The sequence below is a fragment of the Heptranchias perlo genome, chromosome 23 (genome assembly GCF_035084215.1).
Source record: "Heptranchias perlo isolate sHepPer1 chromosome 23, sHepPer1.hap1, whole genome shotgun sequence".
Classification (NCBI taxonomy): domain Eukaryota; kingdom Metazoa; phylum Chordata; class Chondrichthyes; order Hexanchiformes; family Hexanchidae; genus Heptranchias; species Heptranchias perlo.
The window spans coordinates 12,213,355-12,232,705 of record NC_090347.1 but is presented as its reverse complement, the minus strand read 5'-3'; the positions used below and the strand labels follow the sequence as shown (position 1 = coordinate 12,232,705).

Below are 19,351 nucleotides of genomic sequence, written 5' to 3'. Positions count from 1 at the left end.
TTGAAAATTACTTCCATTGGCGCTTTAGGACATCCTAAGGATATGTGTCATGAATTTGGCTTTTATGCTAAATATTTTCTTGTCTTCAGTATCACCGGCCTCTCCCCTATAATCCAGGGTGTATCTTTTTCTGCCCAGTGTCAAGGTACACCATTGTGAGATCCAGAGATTGTATCAAAGAACTTTTACTCTGTTACAGGAATGTGTGCCACATGATACTCGTCTCTTCAGAAAGTGGACTGACTATGCCAGGAGTTAGTACTGCTGTACATTTATGAGGGATAACCGGATTACCTGGCTCAGAATAAGTATTTGCAGGGGACTGCTTTTATATGATCCCTTGTAATATTAGCCAGTATTGGTGAAGGGCAAACACACTGGCATAGCATTGGATTATTATGAGATTTAAGTCATGTTGGGCTCTGTAGTGAGGCTGTAGTAATGTGGTAATGTTTTAGCTGTTATAGCAGCTCTTGTCTACAGTTGTCACTTGCCTGCCCATACATCTGAGGGGAAGATTTCCTCTGTTTGGCCATTGTAGCAAAATTGTAAACGCGTTTATGATTCTGATAACAGATAATGAACAGAGGGAATCTTGCCTCCTGACTGTTCAGTTTCCATGTTTTATTTATGAAGGATTTGTCTGAGAGCAATTGCATTTCATATGTTGTGATAACTTTAATTATTGGATCTAATCTTTTTTCAGCGGTTGAAGGATGAGATAGCAGAGGTCACGAATGAGATTGAAAACCTGGGTTCCACAGAAGAGCGGTAAGGATTCATTTCTACTTTTTTTTGTTCCATGCATATTACTTACACTGTGCTGTGCTGTGTGAAAGTATTACCTACTTTATGTCTCAGTCTGTTGGCATAACATCCTGGCCAGGGAGTACAATTCACAATACCTAATATAGTAATTACATTTATAATTTCAAATGTAAGAACCCTGTTTCACTGGCCAGCAATTTCCTTGGAACTGCTCCTACTCCATTGCCATAACTTTGCTAGAAGTGTGGCAGAAACCCTGTTTACATGCATAAACGGGTGGGGGAAGGGGTGTAAGGACATGTTTAGCCATGATGCTCCAGCCATCATGGTGTGGGATATGCTTAGTGGACCAGCTGGTCTTTGCCTGCCCATCAATTTCGATATTCGTACTTCCATTGAAGTTACTGCAGCAGAGCGGCAGCAGCTCTGAGGAAATTCCTGGCCACAATTGTTTTTTCTGTTGTATGGAAATTTTTGTTATACTGCAGCAAATTTTCTGTCCTAACTCCATGAGACAGACAGTTGCTGTGACTAGTCTTTTTATCATCCAGAAAGCTTGGGAGAATAGGAGTAAATGAGCTTTGTGAGTCATTCTATCAATTAGCCACCAAGTGAACCACCAAATTTGCTAAGAAACTGGTTAGCCAAATTGCTAACAGCGAAAACAGTAACTATTTACCTTGGTTGCAATAAACAACTTACCGTACCTCACTGAGTTTCAGTAGTTGACAATTGCGCTGTGACAGCTGCAATAGCGTGTGATGGTATGATTGAAACATCTTTGGAGAGAGAGAAGTTGGCATGAGTGGTCTTGCTTCATGGCAGTGGTTGATTTTTTTTTTATTCGTTCATGCGATGTGGGCGTCGCTGGCGAGGCTGGCATTTATTGCCCATCCCTAATTGCCCTTGAGATTACCGATGATGGTGTCTGGAGAAATCAGTAGCCTAAATGGTTAAGTCTTCGTAACAACTTTGGCTTTTTCTCAAGAATTTTGATTTGTGTTCACATCAAAAAAGCAATCTCCAAAAGCAGATCTTGTCTCATTTGAACCAAATGTATACCTTTACGTGTGCAGTGAGTGGGATAGCATTCCTCAGAACCAACAATTTCCCCTAACTGCGGTAAATAGAAGCGGTAATGCACAGTAGGAGACTGGTGATACAAATAATTACAGAATGATGAAGTTGGAATCCATTTGTAACAGATTAAAACACCCTTTTCTGGAATGTATTTCTTACACAATTTGTTGTGAGATAAGGCTTTTGGAGGAAATAGTCGTGTTGCTTTTGACAATGTGATTCCTATGTTAGCCAATGAAATCCAAATCTTAATTCCAGAAATTGAACTGAAATAAAAATACTGAAAAACATTTGCTACATATATTCTAAATGATAAGATCTCAGAATAAAGAACTATCAGTCTAGCTCAAAGACATAATGGTAGTCATGCCAAAGCTGTGTTACCGTTCTTTTCTGTGTGAAGCTCTTTGAAACTATGTGTGACACACATACTTTTCACGCATACTTCAGCCTTTCCATAGGCTTCTTGGGACAAAAGGTTGGCTGGCAATACTCAGTGACTGATACAATAATGCAGAGGCAGGAAACAATGTATGAGTTAGCAATGAAGCCGGATAGCAGGGCAGCATGCCTGGCAGTGTCAAGGCTTTCAGTTGTGAGTTACTACTGCAATGTGTGCCAAATAGGTATTCTTATCAGCAATGAAAGAGCTGTAAGGTTGTATGAAGGCTTTGCATGGGATTGCCTGGCAACACTATGTGGCATGCATAGGGACCATGTAACTGGTAAGTGTTACCATTGGGTAAGCTTACCATAGTAACTTTCTTAAGGTCTCCCATCTTCTTCCTGTTCTGTTCCCATGTCTTGCTTGTCGTCCACACCGTGTTGAGTCTGGCTATCGCCCCCTGCCAGGCATGCTGCCCTGCTATCCTCTGGAAAGGATTCCTTGGAGTGGCAAACAGGGCAATCCTGCTCAGAACTGCAGCACTTCCAGTTCACCAAATAGTAAATGCTGTGCGGCTTCATTGCTAACTCATACATTGTTTCCTGCCTCTGCATTATTGTATCAGTCACTAAGTATTGCCAGCCAACCTTTTGTCCCAAGAAGCCTATGGAAAGGCTGAAGTATGCGTGAAAAGTATCTGCAGCTTTTCTAAATTCTGCAACAACTATGTCCACATAAAGGGATTAAGTAATTGCATCCCTTTAAAGTAATTGAAGCATGATTCCTTTCTCCTCCCTCCTCCTTCCACCTAGGCAAGCTCCCAGGGCTAGATCCAATATCAACTGGGAGATTACCACCTTTATTAAAATGAGGTAGATCCATGTCCTCCTTCCACCAGGTCCACACAATTGAACCAAAAATCGGGGCTCTGTGTCACAAGGTAGTAATAATAACCACTGAACAATAATATGCAACTGATTTATTAGTTTTTGTTCTCTAGCAAGAGAAATTTCTGTTAACATTTTTAATTCAATTTTCTGACATTGTAACACAACACCAAGTAATATATAACTATGATTCTATGGTTTGTCACTCTTTGAAATATATTTTAAAGCATGATGTATTTCATGCACTTCTGTTTGCTTGGCTTCGAATGGTGACTTGCGTACAGGGCACAGGATCAGTGTTGATATAAGAATTCCTTTGTTATACACTGACAGTACAAATTCTGTTGTTACAAGCTAAGCAGCTTCAAAAGGAGCATACGGTTTTTGGAATCTGTTGATGAAAGCTTTCACCGGTTGGAATTTCTAAAATCAACAATATACTTTGACATTATTCAAGTTGAAAAATTTTATTAAGATGATTTTTTCAGTAATAAAGAGAGCATGTAGAAAGTTTAAGCACACATCATTGAGTTGTCTTGGTATATTTATAGATTCCTAGTTCCCAGACATTTACAAGCCCATTGTGGATATCAGAAATGAGTTTTGATGTTTTGAGCGTCACTGTTTATGTGACTCTATACCCATCACTTAAAGTTATGCATTCAGAGGGAAGTCAATATTGAGACATTCATATAATTAAAGGTCTTAAGGGACCTAAGCAGCTTAATAGCCGTGTATTACTGTATTATGTCTTCTTATGGCTACATTTTAACTAGTCAGAAATTGTTTCAGTAGTGCTGAGTGTTTTTTATATAAACCAAATGTTGGCACTGAAGGGATTGCAGTGTGACATAATGGGGGATTGTGCTAAATTGGTTTACTTCCTATGATAGGTTTGTTACTGTTCATTGAAACTATCACCAGCTTTTCACAGATGTAAAAACTGGTTAACGGGACATTATTGCTAGGAATCTCTGGCTTGCAGTTCATAAATTTCTGTATTTAAGTAAGAGTCAATCCAAGGATATGGAAAATGGACATGGACAGCCATGAGCTAGACTTGCACATCTACCAATAAATTGGATATAAATTACATGCAATTTTTTTTAAGCTTTAAAATGCAGTTTGAAAAATAAAATCTACTCACATTAACTTAACCAGGATAAGATATCCACTAGATTATCATCCACTGGAACAGAAATTGTCTTCAGCAAGATTTTTAAATCACCATAACATGTACTTAAATAGAGCCTTTAGTGTAATAAAATGTCACAAAGCACTTCATGAGTCAAAATAAAACACAACCAGATAATAGAGCTACAATTTATTTAAGATTACATGGCAACTAAACAACATAGTACTATAAAATCCAGTGGTACACACACACACACACACACACACACCCCTGCAAAAGAATTCTAAAATAAAACTTGGGGTGGAGAGTACCGATTTAGCTTCTTGCACCCTCTGGTGTGTTAAGTATAGTCAGAAATATTTACTTGCTTATACTGCAGAATTTTCTTTGATGTAATCAGCAACAAGTTTTTCAAATTTGTCATATACTATGGAATTTTATTTGTATGACTGTACATGTATTTTTAAGAAATCTGCATACTTCAATAAGAATTGTTTTCAACTGAAACTTGGACTTACCCCCAATAGTTCGTTCCATAAATATATTACATAGTGTAGTTCTGTGCCATAGGGACCAGGAAAGTCCCAGGTTCAATTCCTAGTATATGCTAAGTCTGCTGATCGCAGCTGTCCATAGCTGGGAAATCACCCAGGATTGCTGCCTCTGATAGCTATCCAGTAACCTTGCTGAAAAAAGTGGCTAGATTTTGACCATCGTGTGGCTGACTGGCAAAGCATGCCAGCTGACCACCCTGTATTGCTGATGGGAGGCTGACTGCACTTCATAAATACCTCATTGGTTGTGAAGCACTTAGGAATGTCCTGCGACCGTGAAAAGTGCTATATAAATGCAAGTTTTTTTCATCTTTACTTTGCAGTGCCCTGCAATGCTTTTTGTAGCCCTTTGCAAAAATGAAAAATTGCTGCCTGACTTTAAACAGATATAACACATTCACTCGTTATATATGTTGCATAACTTCTGAAAAGAGCATTGTGAAGAAAGTCTATTGTATGTAAACTAAGATGGGTATTTGATCAGTTTAGATTGCTAATTTTCTATTAGGTTGCTTTTCAGCAATAACATTCTGAGAATAGGAAAGTGGTGCCACAGTATTCCATGGAGCCCCCTTTAGTTTATTCTAAATTTAAGATTCAATACTTGATGCATCCAAACTTTACTTTCATAATCCTGAATGGATGGATATTCTTGTCAGTCTAGATGAACTCCAAATTTAGAACTATACATGATATCTTTTAATGGTATCCTTAAATAGAAGTGAATTACGTTAGCTTTCAGTGCTACATAATACAATGTTTCAGGTAAGTAATTGAAAGAGGGACCATTAAAGTTTGAATATAAGCAGGGTTACAGTAATTATTTAATTATTCATTAGTAAGGAGACTAGAATTCTTGATTTTTAATTATAGTGATGCATGCCGTATGACATTTAACAAGTATAGTTTAATAAATGAAACTTACTGAGTTGAACAATTGGTTGCCTACTCAATCGCACAAGTTTAAAGTGAAGGTTTTCATTGCAGTGTCTTGTAATGCTTTCTAGCCATTCATTTCATTTGTTAACTATGTCATGGTTAATATGCAGATGAATAGTATAGTACCCAGTTTAGTTACTGGTACTATGTTCTTTGAGGCTATTCTTTCCAATTAACATGTAATTTTAATTTATTTTCCAGAAAAAATATGCAACGGAATAAACAAGTGGCTATGGGCCGAAAAAAATTTAATATGGACCCTAAGAAGGTGTGAAATCATGCTTTTCCAGCACTTCAATTTTTTGAGTGTGTTTATTTTGTTGTATTGCTGAACATCTGTAGTACTTCAGAGCTCTAATAGTCTTCACAACAGCTGTTGGGTTTGCTATGAGGAGAGCAGCCCAGTGACCACTTGCCTTGTAATTTCTTTCTCTTCTGCGGGACATCAATTGGCCTCAATTCAACATAGCATGAACATAAGGAAGCTGCAGATACAGCATCTTCTGCAGTACTCATAGAGTCATAGAAGTTTACAACATGGAAACAGGCCCTTCGGCCCAACATGTCCATGTCGCCCAGTTTATACCACTAAGCTAGTCCCAATTGCCTGCACTTGGCCCATATCCCTCTATACCCATCTAACCCATGTAACTGTCCAAATGCTTTTTAAAAGACAAAATTGTACCCGCCTCTACTACTGCCTCTGGCAGCTCGTTCCAGACACTCACCACCCTTTGAGTGAAAAAATTGCCCCTCTGGACCTTTTTGTATCTCTCCCCTCTCACCTTAAATCTATGTCCCCTCGTTATAGACTCCCCTACCTTTGGGAAAAGATTTTGACTATCTACCTTGTCTATGCCCCTCATTATTTTATAGACTTCTATAAGATCACCCCTTAACCTCCTACTCTCCAGGGAAAAAAGTCCCAGTCTATCCAACCTCTCCCTATAAGTCAAACCATCAAGTCCCGGTAGCATCCTAGTAAATCTTTTCTGCACTCTTTCTAGTTTAATAATATCCTTTCTATAATAGGGTGACCAGAACTGTACACAGTATTCCAAGTGTGGCCTTACTAATGTCCTGTACAACTTCAACAAAACATCCCAACTCCTGTATTCAATGTTCTGACCAATGAAACCAAGCATGCCGAATGCCTTCTTCACCACCCTATCCACCTGTGACTCCACTTTCAAGGAGCTATGAACCTGTACGCCTAGATCCCTTTGTTCTATAACTCTCCTCAACGCCCTACCATTAACGGAGTAGGTCCTGGCCCGATTCGATCTACCAAAATGCATCACCTCACATTTATCTAAGTTAAACTCCATCTGCCATTCATTGGCCCACTGGCCCAATTTATCAAGATCCCGTTGCAATCCTAGATAACCTTCTTCACTGTCCACAATGCCACCAATCTTGGTGTCATCTGCAAACTTACTAACCATGCCTCTTAAATTCTCATCCAAATCATTAATATAAATAACAAACAACAGCGGACCCAGCACCGATCCCTGAGGCACACCGCTGGTCACAGGCCTCCAGTTTGAAAAACAACCCTCTACAACCACCCTCTGTCTTCTGTCGTCAAGCCAATTTTGTATCCAATTGGCTACCTCACCTTGGATCCCGTGAGATTTAACCTTATGTAACAACCTGCCATGCGGTACCTTGTCAAACGCTTTGCAAAAGTCCATGTAGACCACGTCTACTGCACAGCCCTCATCTATCTTCTTGGTTACCCCTTCGAAAAACTCAATCAAATTCGTGAGACATGATTTTCCTCTCACAAAACCATGCTGACTGTTCCTAATCAGTCCCTGCCTCTCCAAATGCCTGTAGATCCTGTATGATCTTACTATGTTGGAAGACATGATTCATTCATTGGAGTTTTGGGGGATTTGCACCTGTTACAGGCAATTTCATTTTCAAAATATGGAACCTGAAAAAAACTACAACATTGAATTCAGTATAGGATAGCTAATTTAGTCTCATTCTGATGACATCTGTCAAACATTAATTTAAAAGTCACAATTGCTTATTATTTGAATTTCTGATTTTTTTTACATTTACCTCTGTGTACCTCTAGAAAAATAGTACTGTGACCGTAACATCTTATCCAAAAAAAGCCTGTTTTATTTATTTTAATTCCTTTGCAAAAAATGCTGATGCCAATTTTTAATCCTATTACTGTCTGTTATTGTTCAATATATAATTATAGCCATTTGAATAAGCTACCTGTTAATACAGTGTGATTGTGAATTATGTGATACTTCAGATTTAATGACACTGTCGTCAGACTTACACATTTGCTTACTAGACTTCAGATTTTTTATGTCTAGACTTTAAAAAAAAATCAAGTTGTTGATCCTAGAGGGGTTAGGAGAGGGGACAATTTGGTCTACTTTGTAAGAAGAAACATTTTTTTCTTTGTCTCCTCCACTTACCTTGATTGTATACTCATGTTTCAAGAGGTTTAATGTGCATTTATTACTTTTATCTATTTCACAATTGTAGTATTGTTTTGTTTGTAAGTTCAATTTAAAAAAAAAGTAATTTAGAGTATACAAATTTCAAAAATTGCCCCAGCCCAGTTAGCTCTTGATTACTTTCTTATAGCAGAACGTAAAGAGTTGCATTGGCAACAGGCCTATCCTTTTGGTCAGAGAATGATAACAAAAAGAGTGGGGGAAAATAAAAGCGCAGTATTTTATTAAAATCACAAAGAAATAATAAATAAATCCTTACCCTATTTTGCTCAACTGCATTAAGGTATATAAGGTTCTGTGTTCAGCAAAGGATATCTCAACTGCACGATGTTTGACAGCTTGGTCATTTTTTGGAGCACGATACTCAATTATCATGAAAATGCCATTATTAAAGCACATTTCAGGATTTATTGGAGGCTAGCCGAAACTGCACAGAAGGCAGGGCTCAGATAATTAACAAAGTTTAATTACAGTAATTGCCTTGATGCTCAGCATCTCTTTCCTGGAATTTTCCAAATAATTGACAGCTAACAATTGAGCACTGTTACATTGAATTGTTCTTGTTATGCAAAATTGTTATTTTTCTTTCAAATGTAATTCAAAAATGATCCTTTAATTGTTTAATAATCCATGCAAATATGAACTTTCTTATGTATTGCATATTTGCAAGGGAGAAACAAGAGCTCAAAATTCACTATAATATCTATTTTACTCAGCTTCCTTGTGAATCAGCTGTAGATTATTTCTCAGTAAACCTGGTGCAATGATATCACAAACAACTTTTAATACTCTTGAGTGTACATCATTTCCCACAGAAACCCACCAGTGACTTGAAACACAGCAGTAAAAAAGACTCTCCATTTCTATCAGCTCTCTTGATCACAGGAGAATGGCATTTTTAACCAATATGAGAACCAGGACAACACACTAAAACACACTTGCTGACTGTTAACAGGAGACGTACACAAATTTCTTACTACACATAGTTACTAGATACAGGATCAAAGGTGAAAACAGTAAAACTAAAAAAACTTGAAGTCACAAAAATGTCCAAAGCAGATGGAAGGAGTATGCTAAAGGTTGTAAATTCAAACTTGAAATCTAGTCTTTGTGTTCAGATAAGACTTAAAAGCCTCTTAAGTTTGCTTTTAATCTAAGTCCCTTGATTAAAATAGATCCTTGCAATCGCTGCCTGCTTTCTTTGTTACTTATATAATGAACCGATGTTAATAATCTTTTACTTAAATTATTATTCAATTTCTTTACTATAAGCTAGATTTTTAGATGTGACAAAATACATTACAACTTGAGGTATACCAGTGCAAGATCATTTATCAAGTTTCTAAAAGGCTGCGTACCCTTCTGTAAGTATTTTCTATGCCAGTTGTATGAAAATGACCACAGCTGAAAACAGGGGCAAAAAGTACCAATTTCACGGGGCTATGTCCCGCACACCAGGGCTGCCTGAAATACGTCTGATCTCATTGTCCTTCTCTCCGCCACCACCCCCCCCATCCAACTCCAAGGACATACCTGAGGGCAGGTGGCCTGAAATTGATCACTTGGTAATGGGCAAGCTGCCAGCACCTGTTGCCTCCAGGGATAGCTCGCCCAATGTATTCAGATGAGGGCCGAGGCCCAATTTCGGGCAAGCCTCGGGCCTTCCGATGTCTGTGCGACATTGATTATATGCCCATAAACGGGCCATAACCGATTTCTACCCCATTGTTTCTGTACTGTACTGTATCTTGTTATACCTGGAGTAATGGAATAGTCTAAAATGAAAGCTCTGATATTTATTGTTTTAAAGTCAATCATTTGAATTTCAAATGTATTCTTTGTTACAGGGGATTCAGTTCCTGATTGAGAATGAGCTTTTAAAGAACACACGAGAGGATATTGCACAGTTTCTGTACAAAGGAGAGGGACTAAACAAGACTGCCATTGGGGATTATCTAGGAGAGAGGTAACATCCATTGTAGTTCTTTTTTTCTATTAAGTTTATATTGTAGCAACAAGCCATCAATTTTTCAAATTGTCCCTTCAGACTAAATCTGGAGGTGTGGAATCTCAGCATCCTGTTCAACCCTGAGATGAGTTACTTACCCCAAATCCAATTCATTGCTTTTTTTTGCCTCTGGAACATTCTCCACCTTGTTGCCACCTCCCCCTCATCGCTACCGAAACAGTTATCCAGGCTTTCGTCGCCTTGAGGACTAATTTCTCCAATGCTCTCCTCGTCCATCTCCATGCCTCCACAAACTCCAACTTACTTGGAACTCTGGCCCCCACATCCTTTCATGCACAAAGTCCTGCGCACCAGCAGCTCCATTATTGGCAAGCTCCACTGATTCCCTGAGCCCCAGAAAATTGAGTTTACGATGCCCTTCCTTGTTTGCGAATCTCTTCACAGCTTCATTCCACCTGATTAGAGTGATCTTCTCCAGGCCTGGTCACCACTTCTCTACTCGTGCACCAGATTACTTTTCATTTTCAACTTTACTATCTGTGGCCACTCTTTCATCCCAGCCATCTGGAACTCTCTCCCAAAATCTCCTTATTATGACACACCTACCTCCCTGCCTGCAAAACCTTCTGCAAAAGCATTCACTTCAACCATACTTTCAGACTGTCCCACCAAATTCATTTTTCGTGCTTGATGCCCATCTTGTTGCTATTTTCTTTATATAAGGAATGCTATGGAAGTTATTATTGCATTTGTACTTTCATATCCCAACACAAGCTCTGAAGGGCCGATTTTAAGGGTCCCCACCTGCTTGAAAATGGCATTGGGTCACATACCAACCCATTAACACTGGCGCGACAGCTGTCGTCATCTTGGGTAGGGTCCTGAGACGGGCGGCCGAAGTGCTCGCCTATTGAAGGCGTGAGGCCACTTCTAATATGCAGATTGGAGTACTATGATGAACATCGGACCCTGATTGAAACTTTGAGGTACAAATGGGTGAAGCGTGCGTGGCGTGGCGCACACTCCACCTATTTGTACAAGGTGTTGAGAGGCCTTGCCAGCGGTCCTTAAAGGGGCCGTTGGAGGCTGCTCAGAAAATGGACCAAGAAATGTACATTTTTTTTGTAGGCTTAGGAGGAGCAGGAGTGCTCTGCCTGGGCCCACAAAAAATCCCTGGCCTCTTGCCTGCCTGTTCGAGGCTCCCTATTGCCTTCCTCCACCCGCAGGCTCCGACTGTCAAGCTGATTCAGCATGGGAACTGACTGATTTCCTGCTCTCCCAGAAGCAGCGAGCTTGGCACCAGCAGCTCACCAGTTGTTTGCTAATGAGACCCAGGCCTCAAAATGGCTGTAGCCTCACAGTGGTAACTGGCCAGGCAGTGGGCGCACTTTGCTCCCCTGTCCCCCCCCCGTTTTGCTCCTCAAGTTAAAATTGCCCCTAGAAAGTGTCCATTGAGAATGCTAAAGGCAAGCATAAGTTATCTGTTCAAAAAAAGAGATCAACAGGTAAGTGTTTTTTCTTTTTCCTTGCAAGACCACCCAGGTTTTGTTTCCTAATGCGTGAACACGACAATATAGAGGTTGGAGATCAATGGAAACTAAGCTTGCTGAAGCACTTGATTCACATGTGTTTGTCATTGCAGAGCAGGCTGGGATAGTCAAGTAATTGATTTATCTATCATATCAGTAATCTTGCATTAACTTTTCATCAGGTTTATACATGGGGGGTTTTTACTGGTGTTTTGCGGACCATATTTCTGCGATTCCATCTGTTTACAATTCAGCTTATCAGTACATAGAGACTGAATTCTGCAATTCCATCATTTTTCTTTGAAATCCGTTAAATCAGTGGCCTTGACTATTACTCAATGTAACATTGGAATAGATAGGAATTGCTATGGGATACACATGGGTTAGTGTGTAAAACTACAAGCTTTAATCTTTAGCATATGAGACCAAGGTCTCATTAAAGATAGGAATGAAATACCAAATTAGACCAGCTGCCAGTGGTTAAATTTCACAGTTCTAAGGTCCCCAGTGACTTTTAAGAGTTATGTTGGTTAAAATAATCAATTTCACTGCAAGCCCCATACATATGTTTAAAAGAGAATAAAATTGGTTTGCCCCCTATATAATTTATGCTGCAGCAGCTGAAATTGGCAATGTGATTGCCAAAGAGTTAAGATGTTGCAGAAGAGAAAGTCCTAAATACGTATCTCATATTAGTGGAAATTGCACAGTAGTATTAAGTCCTGTAATCAGAGACTAAATCTGGGATGTCTTCCCAATCTAAAAAGCATAGCTGCCAATGACTTGCTGATTATGGATTTAAGGTGCATGATGTCACTTCTTCAAACTGGCACACTTTTATTTTTGAAACCTAACATAGCAACTTCAAAACTGCTTACTTAATACAAATGGGTGAGTATGTCAATTTGTCTAATTCAGCTGAATCCTAATTTGAATTGAATTGGCTACATTAGTTTAAATGAGATACTAGTTTCCCTGGCAAAGGATTTCATTTGTTAAAATAATAGCTGTGGAGCAGTACTGTAACAATGAAGTAATACTGACCTAATATTGTAGTGTAGATCATCAGAAGTCAGCATTGTGTTCTACATTAATGATCATAACATGAAGTAGGCACTGATTTTATATAGCAGTCATATAATTCAAGTAATTATATGACTGCTATTTTAACCCCCGTAGGTCTGTGCCAAGAACAGATGGGTTGGGGGTGGGTGGGAGTTGAAAATAGTTGTTTTTTTGAGTCACAACCGCAAAATTTTCAGACTTTGCATTCCCAGTGGGAAGCTTGTACTTTTACCGCCCATGTTAAACCCGGAAGTGAAGCCGGGTTGAGGTCGCGACCCAAAAAACAACTATTTTCAACTCCCATCTGCCCCCAACCCACCCCCTCTTGGGGGTTAAAATCACCCCCATGATCAATCTTTGTTGATAGCTTGGAAATTTGCAGGGCTCTGGGGAAAGAGCATGGGGTGGGACCAGTTGGATAACTCTTTCAAGGAGCCAGCACAGGTACGAAGGGCTGAATGGCCTCCTCCTATCCTGTATTAGTCTATGATCCTAAGTGACTTATGAATTATCAAAAAAATGCAATAATCACCAGATCTTCTTGCTAACAAAATGTACATTCTGTCCTCTTGCAGGGATGACTTCAATATCAAAGTTCTCCATGCGTTTGTGGAGCTTCATGAATTCACAGACTTAAACCTGGTGCAGGCCTTACGGTAAGAATGATTGCTAATGATATATGCAAGCGGATAGATTTTAGCTTTCAGGCGGCCCACCAGTGGAGTGACCTGCTCCTCCTGGCCCCACAAAGATAATTTAAAACTTACCTTTTCAGGGCCTCATAGTCCCCGATTTGCATATTAAAAAGGGCCTGCTGCCTGTGAAGGTGGCAGCAGACTGATCACATGAATACAGAATTGAGCTTCACTGTGATGTCCCCCATGTCGCTAAAAGAATAGCAAACTGAAACACAATGTATAAGCTCGTTTGTGAGAGAGGGCAATTTGGGGGAGGTACCAGAGGGTGATTGACACCTGGGAACTATACACAGCAAGGAGTCAATAGCTTTGAGTGGAGTTTAAGGGAATAAAGAAAGCTGGTGGAATAGGTATTTTTAAAACATGACTGGATGCATCGCTTTCAGTTCTGTATTTCATTACATAGGGTGCTCTTTTTAATTGAACAAATATAAATTATAAGATTATTAGAATAAAATGCTTTGGTAGATTAATAGATTTTACTGTATGTATAAAATCAGATGGATGAGTTCCAAATGAGCTAGATACAAGGGTTATATATGTCTAAAAATATTCTGAATGATTAGGTTTTCTATTAGCTTCACAGACGACACCACACAGATATAACTATATAAATTTTCAACTCAGTCACACAACTGAAAAAATGTTAATTAAATCTTGAATCTGAGTATGAGCAATTTAACAAAAATTATTTGTTTAAAAATACAAAAACGTTAGGCAGTTCTTGTGGAGCTTCCGGTTACCTGGTGAGGCACAGAAGATTGACCGAATGATGGAAGCTTTTGCTCAGCGATACTGTCAGTGCAACCCTGGAGTCTTTCAGTCAACTGGTAAGTCACGGTGATGTCTTGCACATTGCTCTTGGTTAGTTCAATAATAATTTATAATTTACTTACAATGTTACTTTGAACTAAAATAATGAGGTGCAATTTAGTATTTTCATTGGAATACCAGGTCAGATGTTTGAATGATTCGCTATTTAAACTAATTTGAGTTCTGTATATTTAGGATAGTACGGGGGGGGGGTGGCGGTTGGAAAGAGAGGGACAAAAAATTATTTTGCAAATACTCATGTCAACGGTTTCTAGGGAAAACACTGGCAAAGTAGCACAAGGTGACGTTTCTTTTGGTTGTAATCAATTCCTTTTGTTTTGTATTTGTTTTGTCCATTTAAATGACAAAAGTGTACAAGGCAAGTATGGGCAAGATTTGGCCCATTGTATTTCACAAATTCAATGCATAACAGTCATTATCCATTGAAATTTTGAAATACAATGGGCCAAATCTTGCTAAAGTGGGGTATCTCGTGGTGTGCGCCATTAGTTAGACTTTTTCTGCATCCTTCAGCTTGAGAAATTTTTATGCCGTGACTTTCTGGAAGTGCGAGATGATACCGGGGCATCTGGGACTTCAGTGAATGATGGAACCAACAATCTGTCGCCTTAACCAATAAGATTTAAGGATTGAGAAAGAACCAGAAACAACGGAGGAGGGTGAATTAGAGTGGGTGAATTAGAGTCAAATCAGGAACAGAAAGAGAAGTAAAGAGAAAAAAAGAAAGATTGGATTAAGAGAGAGAGAGAAAAAACAGTGACAGAAAGGAAAAGTAAGAAAAAGTTGTAAAAATTTAAAATTTGACATTTTTAAAATCTCTCTCAACAATTCACCACATGCTGGAATGAGACTGAACAATTTAAATTGTTCCCTTTTGGGCCAGAGAGATTGATTGGCATCGAATTAACAATTATCACGTCCTTCAAAGGGTACTTAGGCTATTAATTATGAGTCCAAACTTTCTGTGGCAAGTTTAATGGGCAATTCATGTGCAAATCCAGTAAGTTCTTAAAAATAACAGGGAGACAAAGGGCGTGATGCCGTTTGCGTGAGGCAAACAGCGGAGTTGCATAAATTGACCAGCAAGTTCTCGCGATTCGCGACTGACATTGTATCTCTTCATCCCCTGAATTTGCTGACATGCGTCGTTAACATGCCGTAATTTTTCCAGGAAGATTTGGCCCACTATTAATAACAAATATTGACATTTTCCTTATTAACAAAGGAATTTCATCTCCAAAAAACTTGAGCTGAATTTTGCTCTGATGCAGTTTCAGTTTACAATACTTACACACCTCTGTTCTATTCACATTTCAACACATTTCAGAATGTATTCTACAGCATTCTCCCTGAATGCTCATTTTACAGAGGGACAATGTGGGGACTTCTTTTCTAATTGTTTTTAACTTTTGTACTGTTCAAAATTAAAGTGCAGTTTTCTTTTGCAGATACATGCTACGTATTATCCTTTGCTATTATTATGCTGAATACTAGTCTACACAATCCAAACGTTAAGGATAAACCCAGCGTGGAAAGGTTCATTCTTATGAACAGAGGAATAAATGACGGTGGTGACTTACCTGAAGAACTCTTGCGAGTCAGTATTGCAGTTGATTACAAATTTTGTACTTGGGGGGCGGGGTGGGTGGGGGAGGGCAGTATACAGCAATATATATGCAATTTCAATGGGGAAATTAAGAATTGCTATGGATTTAAAGCTGTTCCTTGAATACCCTTACATTGCTAGCAGGTTCTGAAAAACTTGGCTTTGTTTATTTTCAGCTTATACACTGAGATAGTGAATTAAACAATACACGGTACATTCTCGGACTGGCAACCAGTAGCCAGTGGTGTTCCGCAGGGGTCGGTGCTGGGTCCCCAACTCTTTACAATCTATATTAACGATTTGGAGGAGGGGACCGAGTGTAACATATCAAAGTTTGCAGATGATACAAAGATGGGAGGGAAAGTAGAGAGTGAGGAGGACATAAAAAACCTACAAGGGGATATAGACAGGCTGGGTGAGTGGGCGGAGATTTGGCAGATGCAATACAATATTGGAAAATGTGAGGTTATGCACTTTGGCAGGAAAAATCAGAGAGCAAGTTATTATCTCAATGGCGAGAAACTGGAAAGTACTGCAGTACAAAGGGATCTGGGGGTCCTAGTGCAAGAAAATCAAAAGGTTAGTATGCAGGTGCAGCAGGTGATCAAGAAGGCCAACGGAATGTTGGCTTTTATTGCTAGGGGGATAGAATATAAAAACAGGGAGGTATTGCTGCAGTTATATAAGGTATTAGTGAGACCGCACCTGGAATACTGCATACAGTTTTGGTGTCCATACTTAAGAAAAGACATACTTGCTCTCGAGGCAGTACAAAGAAGGTTCACTCGGTTAATCCCGGGGATGAGGGGGTGGACATATGAGGAGAGGTTGAGTAGATTGGGACTCTACTCATTGGAGTTCAGAAGAATGAGAGGCGATCTTATTGAAACATATAAGATTGTGAAGGGGCTTGATCGGGTGGATGCGGTAAGGATGTTCCCAAGGATGGGTGAAACTAGAACGAGGGGGCATAATCTTAGAATAAGGGGCTGCTCTTTCAAAACTGAGATGAGGAGAAACTTCTTCACTCAGAGGGTGGTGGGTCTGTGGAATTTGCTGCCCCAGGAAGCTGTGGAAGCTACATCATTAAATAAATTTAAAACAGAAATAGACAGTTTCCTAGAAGTAAAGGGAATTAGTGGTTACGGGGAGCGGGCAGGAAATTGGACATGATTTTAGATTTGAGGTTAGGACCAGATCAGCCATGATCTTATTGAATGGCGGAGCAGGCTCGAGGGGCCGATTGGCCTACTCCTGCTCCTATTTCTTATGTTAAAACTACATAAGTGTAAAGTCTAGCTTTATTGTATTAACCATAAACTACAGAATTAAACCACTAATACACAGCTTTACATAAAAATAAGAAGTTTCTTCCTGTGCTCAGGCTACTGTCCATTTCTCCTCCTGTTCTATCTTTTTCCTTAGTCTCTCATTGTCCTTTTAACTTTAATTCTATTTTTTTAACCTATTCTAGGGTTTAAAATCCTTAACTTACCCGTTTGTTAATGCCTCTCTGCTAACATCATCCATTCGTGATATGAGAGCAGCTTTTATTTGTTTTCAGCCAATGAAACAGCTTTTTAAACCAGCCTGGTTTCCTTACCAATGAAAAGTCTGGATTCAGAAGACTGACCTGCAACCAGGTCAGTCTTTGATATGAAAATTACGTCCAAGTGCACAAGTGCTTACCAGCAACAAGTAAACTTGTCAGCAACTGTGACAGCCTGGAGAAGTAAATTTATCCATGGTCGCTGGAGGTTTAATTATTCGCAATATTTCAAACTGAAAGTTTGTAAAAATTGTATTACTTTAACCTTGTTAAAGTTACTAATGCAATATAAATAATTTTGACATTTGTTAACAGAACCTGTATGAAAGTATTAAGAATGAACCCTTCAAAATTCCAGAAGATGATGGCAATGACCTGACTCACACATTCTTCAACCCAGACCGAGAAGGCTGGCTCCTCAAGTTAGGTGAGTTAACTTAGTTTAGTTTTAGAAGATCTTCCTTCTTGACTTTCAGAATCATTTCACAACTATAAATCTGTTGAATTGTGTAGTGTGAAAATATGTTGGGAGTATTTTGTCAAAGTAGCTTTAAGAAATTTATTTACTGTGAAGAGGAGAATTATGAATACTTGTTTAAGTGTTGGAACTCCAATATGTTAAAACCATATAAGGACATTAATACTGTTAAATTATGTTTACAGTATCTTTTAAGAGTAAAGTTTTCCTTAATCATGATTATGGCCAGCCTGAAATGTTAGGGTGATTAAACCTGACCATCTCAACATATTTCACATCAAACTAAAGTTGAGCAATTCAGTTGAAGCATTAGACCTTTTAAATAGCTCCCTACCCTCGGAGGGTAGGGGGGGGGGGCGGTGGGGACTGGTGTTTTAAACAATAACTTCTATGTTCTAATAATATTAACAGGACAAAGTTGAATCATCTTACCTACACTATAGGTGCTTATGCTAAGCCAGTCTAACATGAACACAATTCAAGTAGATTACCTTTAGACCAAGCAATTTCCCCTAGTGGGTTCTCATGGATTTCCCATTCCAATACCAATAGTAATAAGTTTATACTGTACTACATTATTTAACCTGGATCAAAATTCATTTCTAATATTTTGTGCTTGCCTCCAGCTGAGCTATAATGCTGGTATTGGAAATTATTTTAAAAAAAATAAAACCTGGGGTTTTGCTGACTGGGATAGTGTCAATTTACATCTCTTTATCAGGTCAATGCTTGAATGAATTCTGATTTATTATTTCCTGTGGTAGCGAAGGGACTGCTGTAACCAATTGTATTATAGTTTGTGCAACAACAATATTTATGCAATCTGTATAAAAATATGATGATACCATAACTTTTTATTTGCATGTTCCCAAATTGCTGTACATTTTATCATTTAACTATAAATAGTAATATAAAATCAAAGAATATTATATAAAAATGACAATGTGTGACTTTAAAATGGGAATTGTGTGCCCTGGGATTAAATTAATACTCCCCCTTACCCTGAAGACTATACTTAGTCTTCACTTTTCCTGTGCAATGCCACTGGAGATTGAATAGTACTTTTTTAAAAATTGCAAATCAAAGCTGCAAGATATTCAGCTGTGCAATTACTTTAACAAATACAAATAAACCAATTTTATTGTATCTAGACTTGGTAACTTGAATGCCTAGGGCTTCAACCGTTACAATCCGCTGATCAAACCTTTTTTTAAAATTTGGTGAATACTGAACTAATTATCATCCATTGTTAGAAGTATATTGACATTCATTATAAACCATTTCTGTCTGCATTCTACTTCCTCCATTAAGTGTCCAGTTGCTGCTTAACTTCATTTCTAATTCAATACATCCTGTGCTACAATATCACTAAAACCGTCTAAATATTTT

At 38.7% G+C, this 19,351-nt stretch overlaps 1 protein-coding gene across 5 annotated transcripts in view; it reads left to right on the top strand.

The window, feature by feature from the left end:
• cyth1b (cytohesin 1b) overlaps positions 1-19,351 on the top strand; it is a 198,910-nt gene that overhangs the window by 150,851 nt on the left and 28,708 nt on the right. For 4 of the 5 annotated variants that reach the window (XM_068004021.1, XM_068004020.1, XM_068004023.1 and 1 more), the window contains exons 3-9: positions 707-771; positions 5,950-6,016; positions 10,082-10,200; positions 13,373-13,453; positions 14,213-14,325; positions 15,778-15,926; positions 17,800-17,912. In XM_068004021.1, the coding sequence (XP_067860122.1) occupies positions 707-771; positions 5,950-6,016; positions 10,082-10,200; positions 13,373-13,453; positions 14,213-14,325; positions 15,778-15,926; positions 17,800-17,912 (707 nt within the window). The remainder of the gene's footprint in view (positions 1-706; positions 772-5,949; positions 6,017-10,081; positions 10,201-13,372; positions 13,454-14,212; positions 14,326-15,777; positions 15,927-17,799; positions 17,913-19,351) is intronic. The other variant, XM_068004018.1, reaches the window with a different exon arrangement.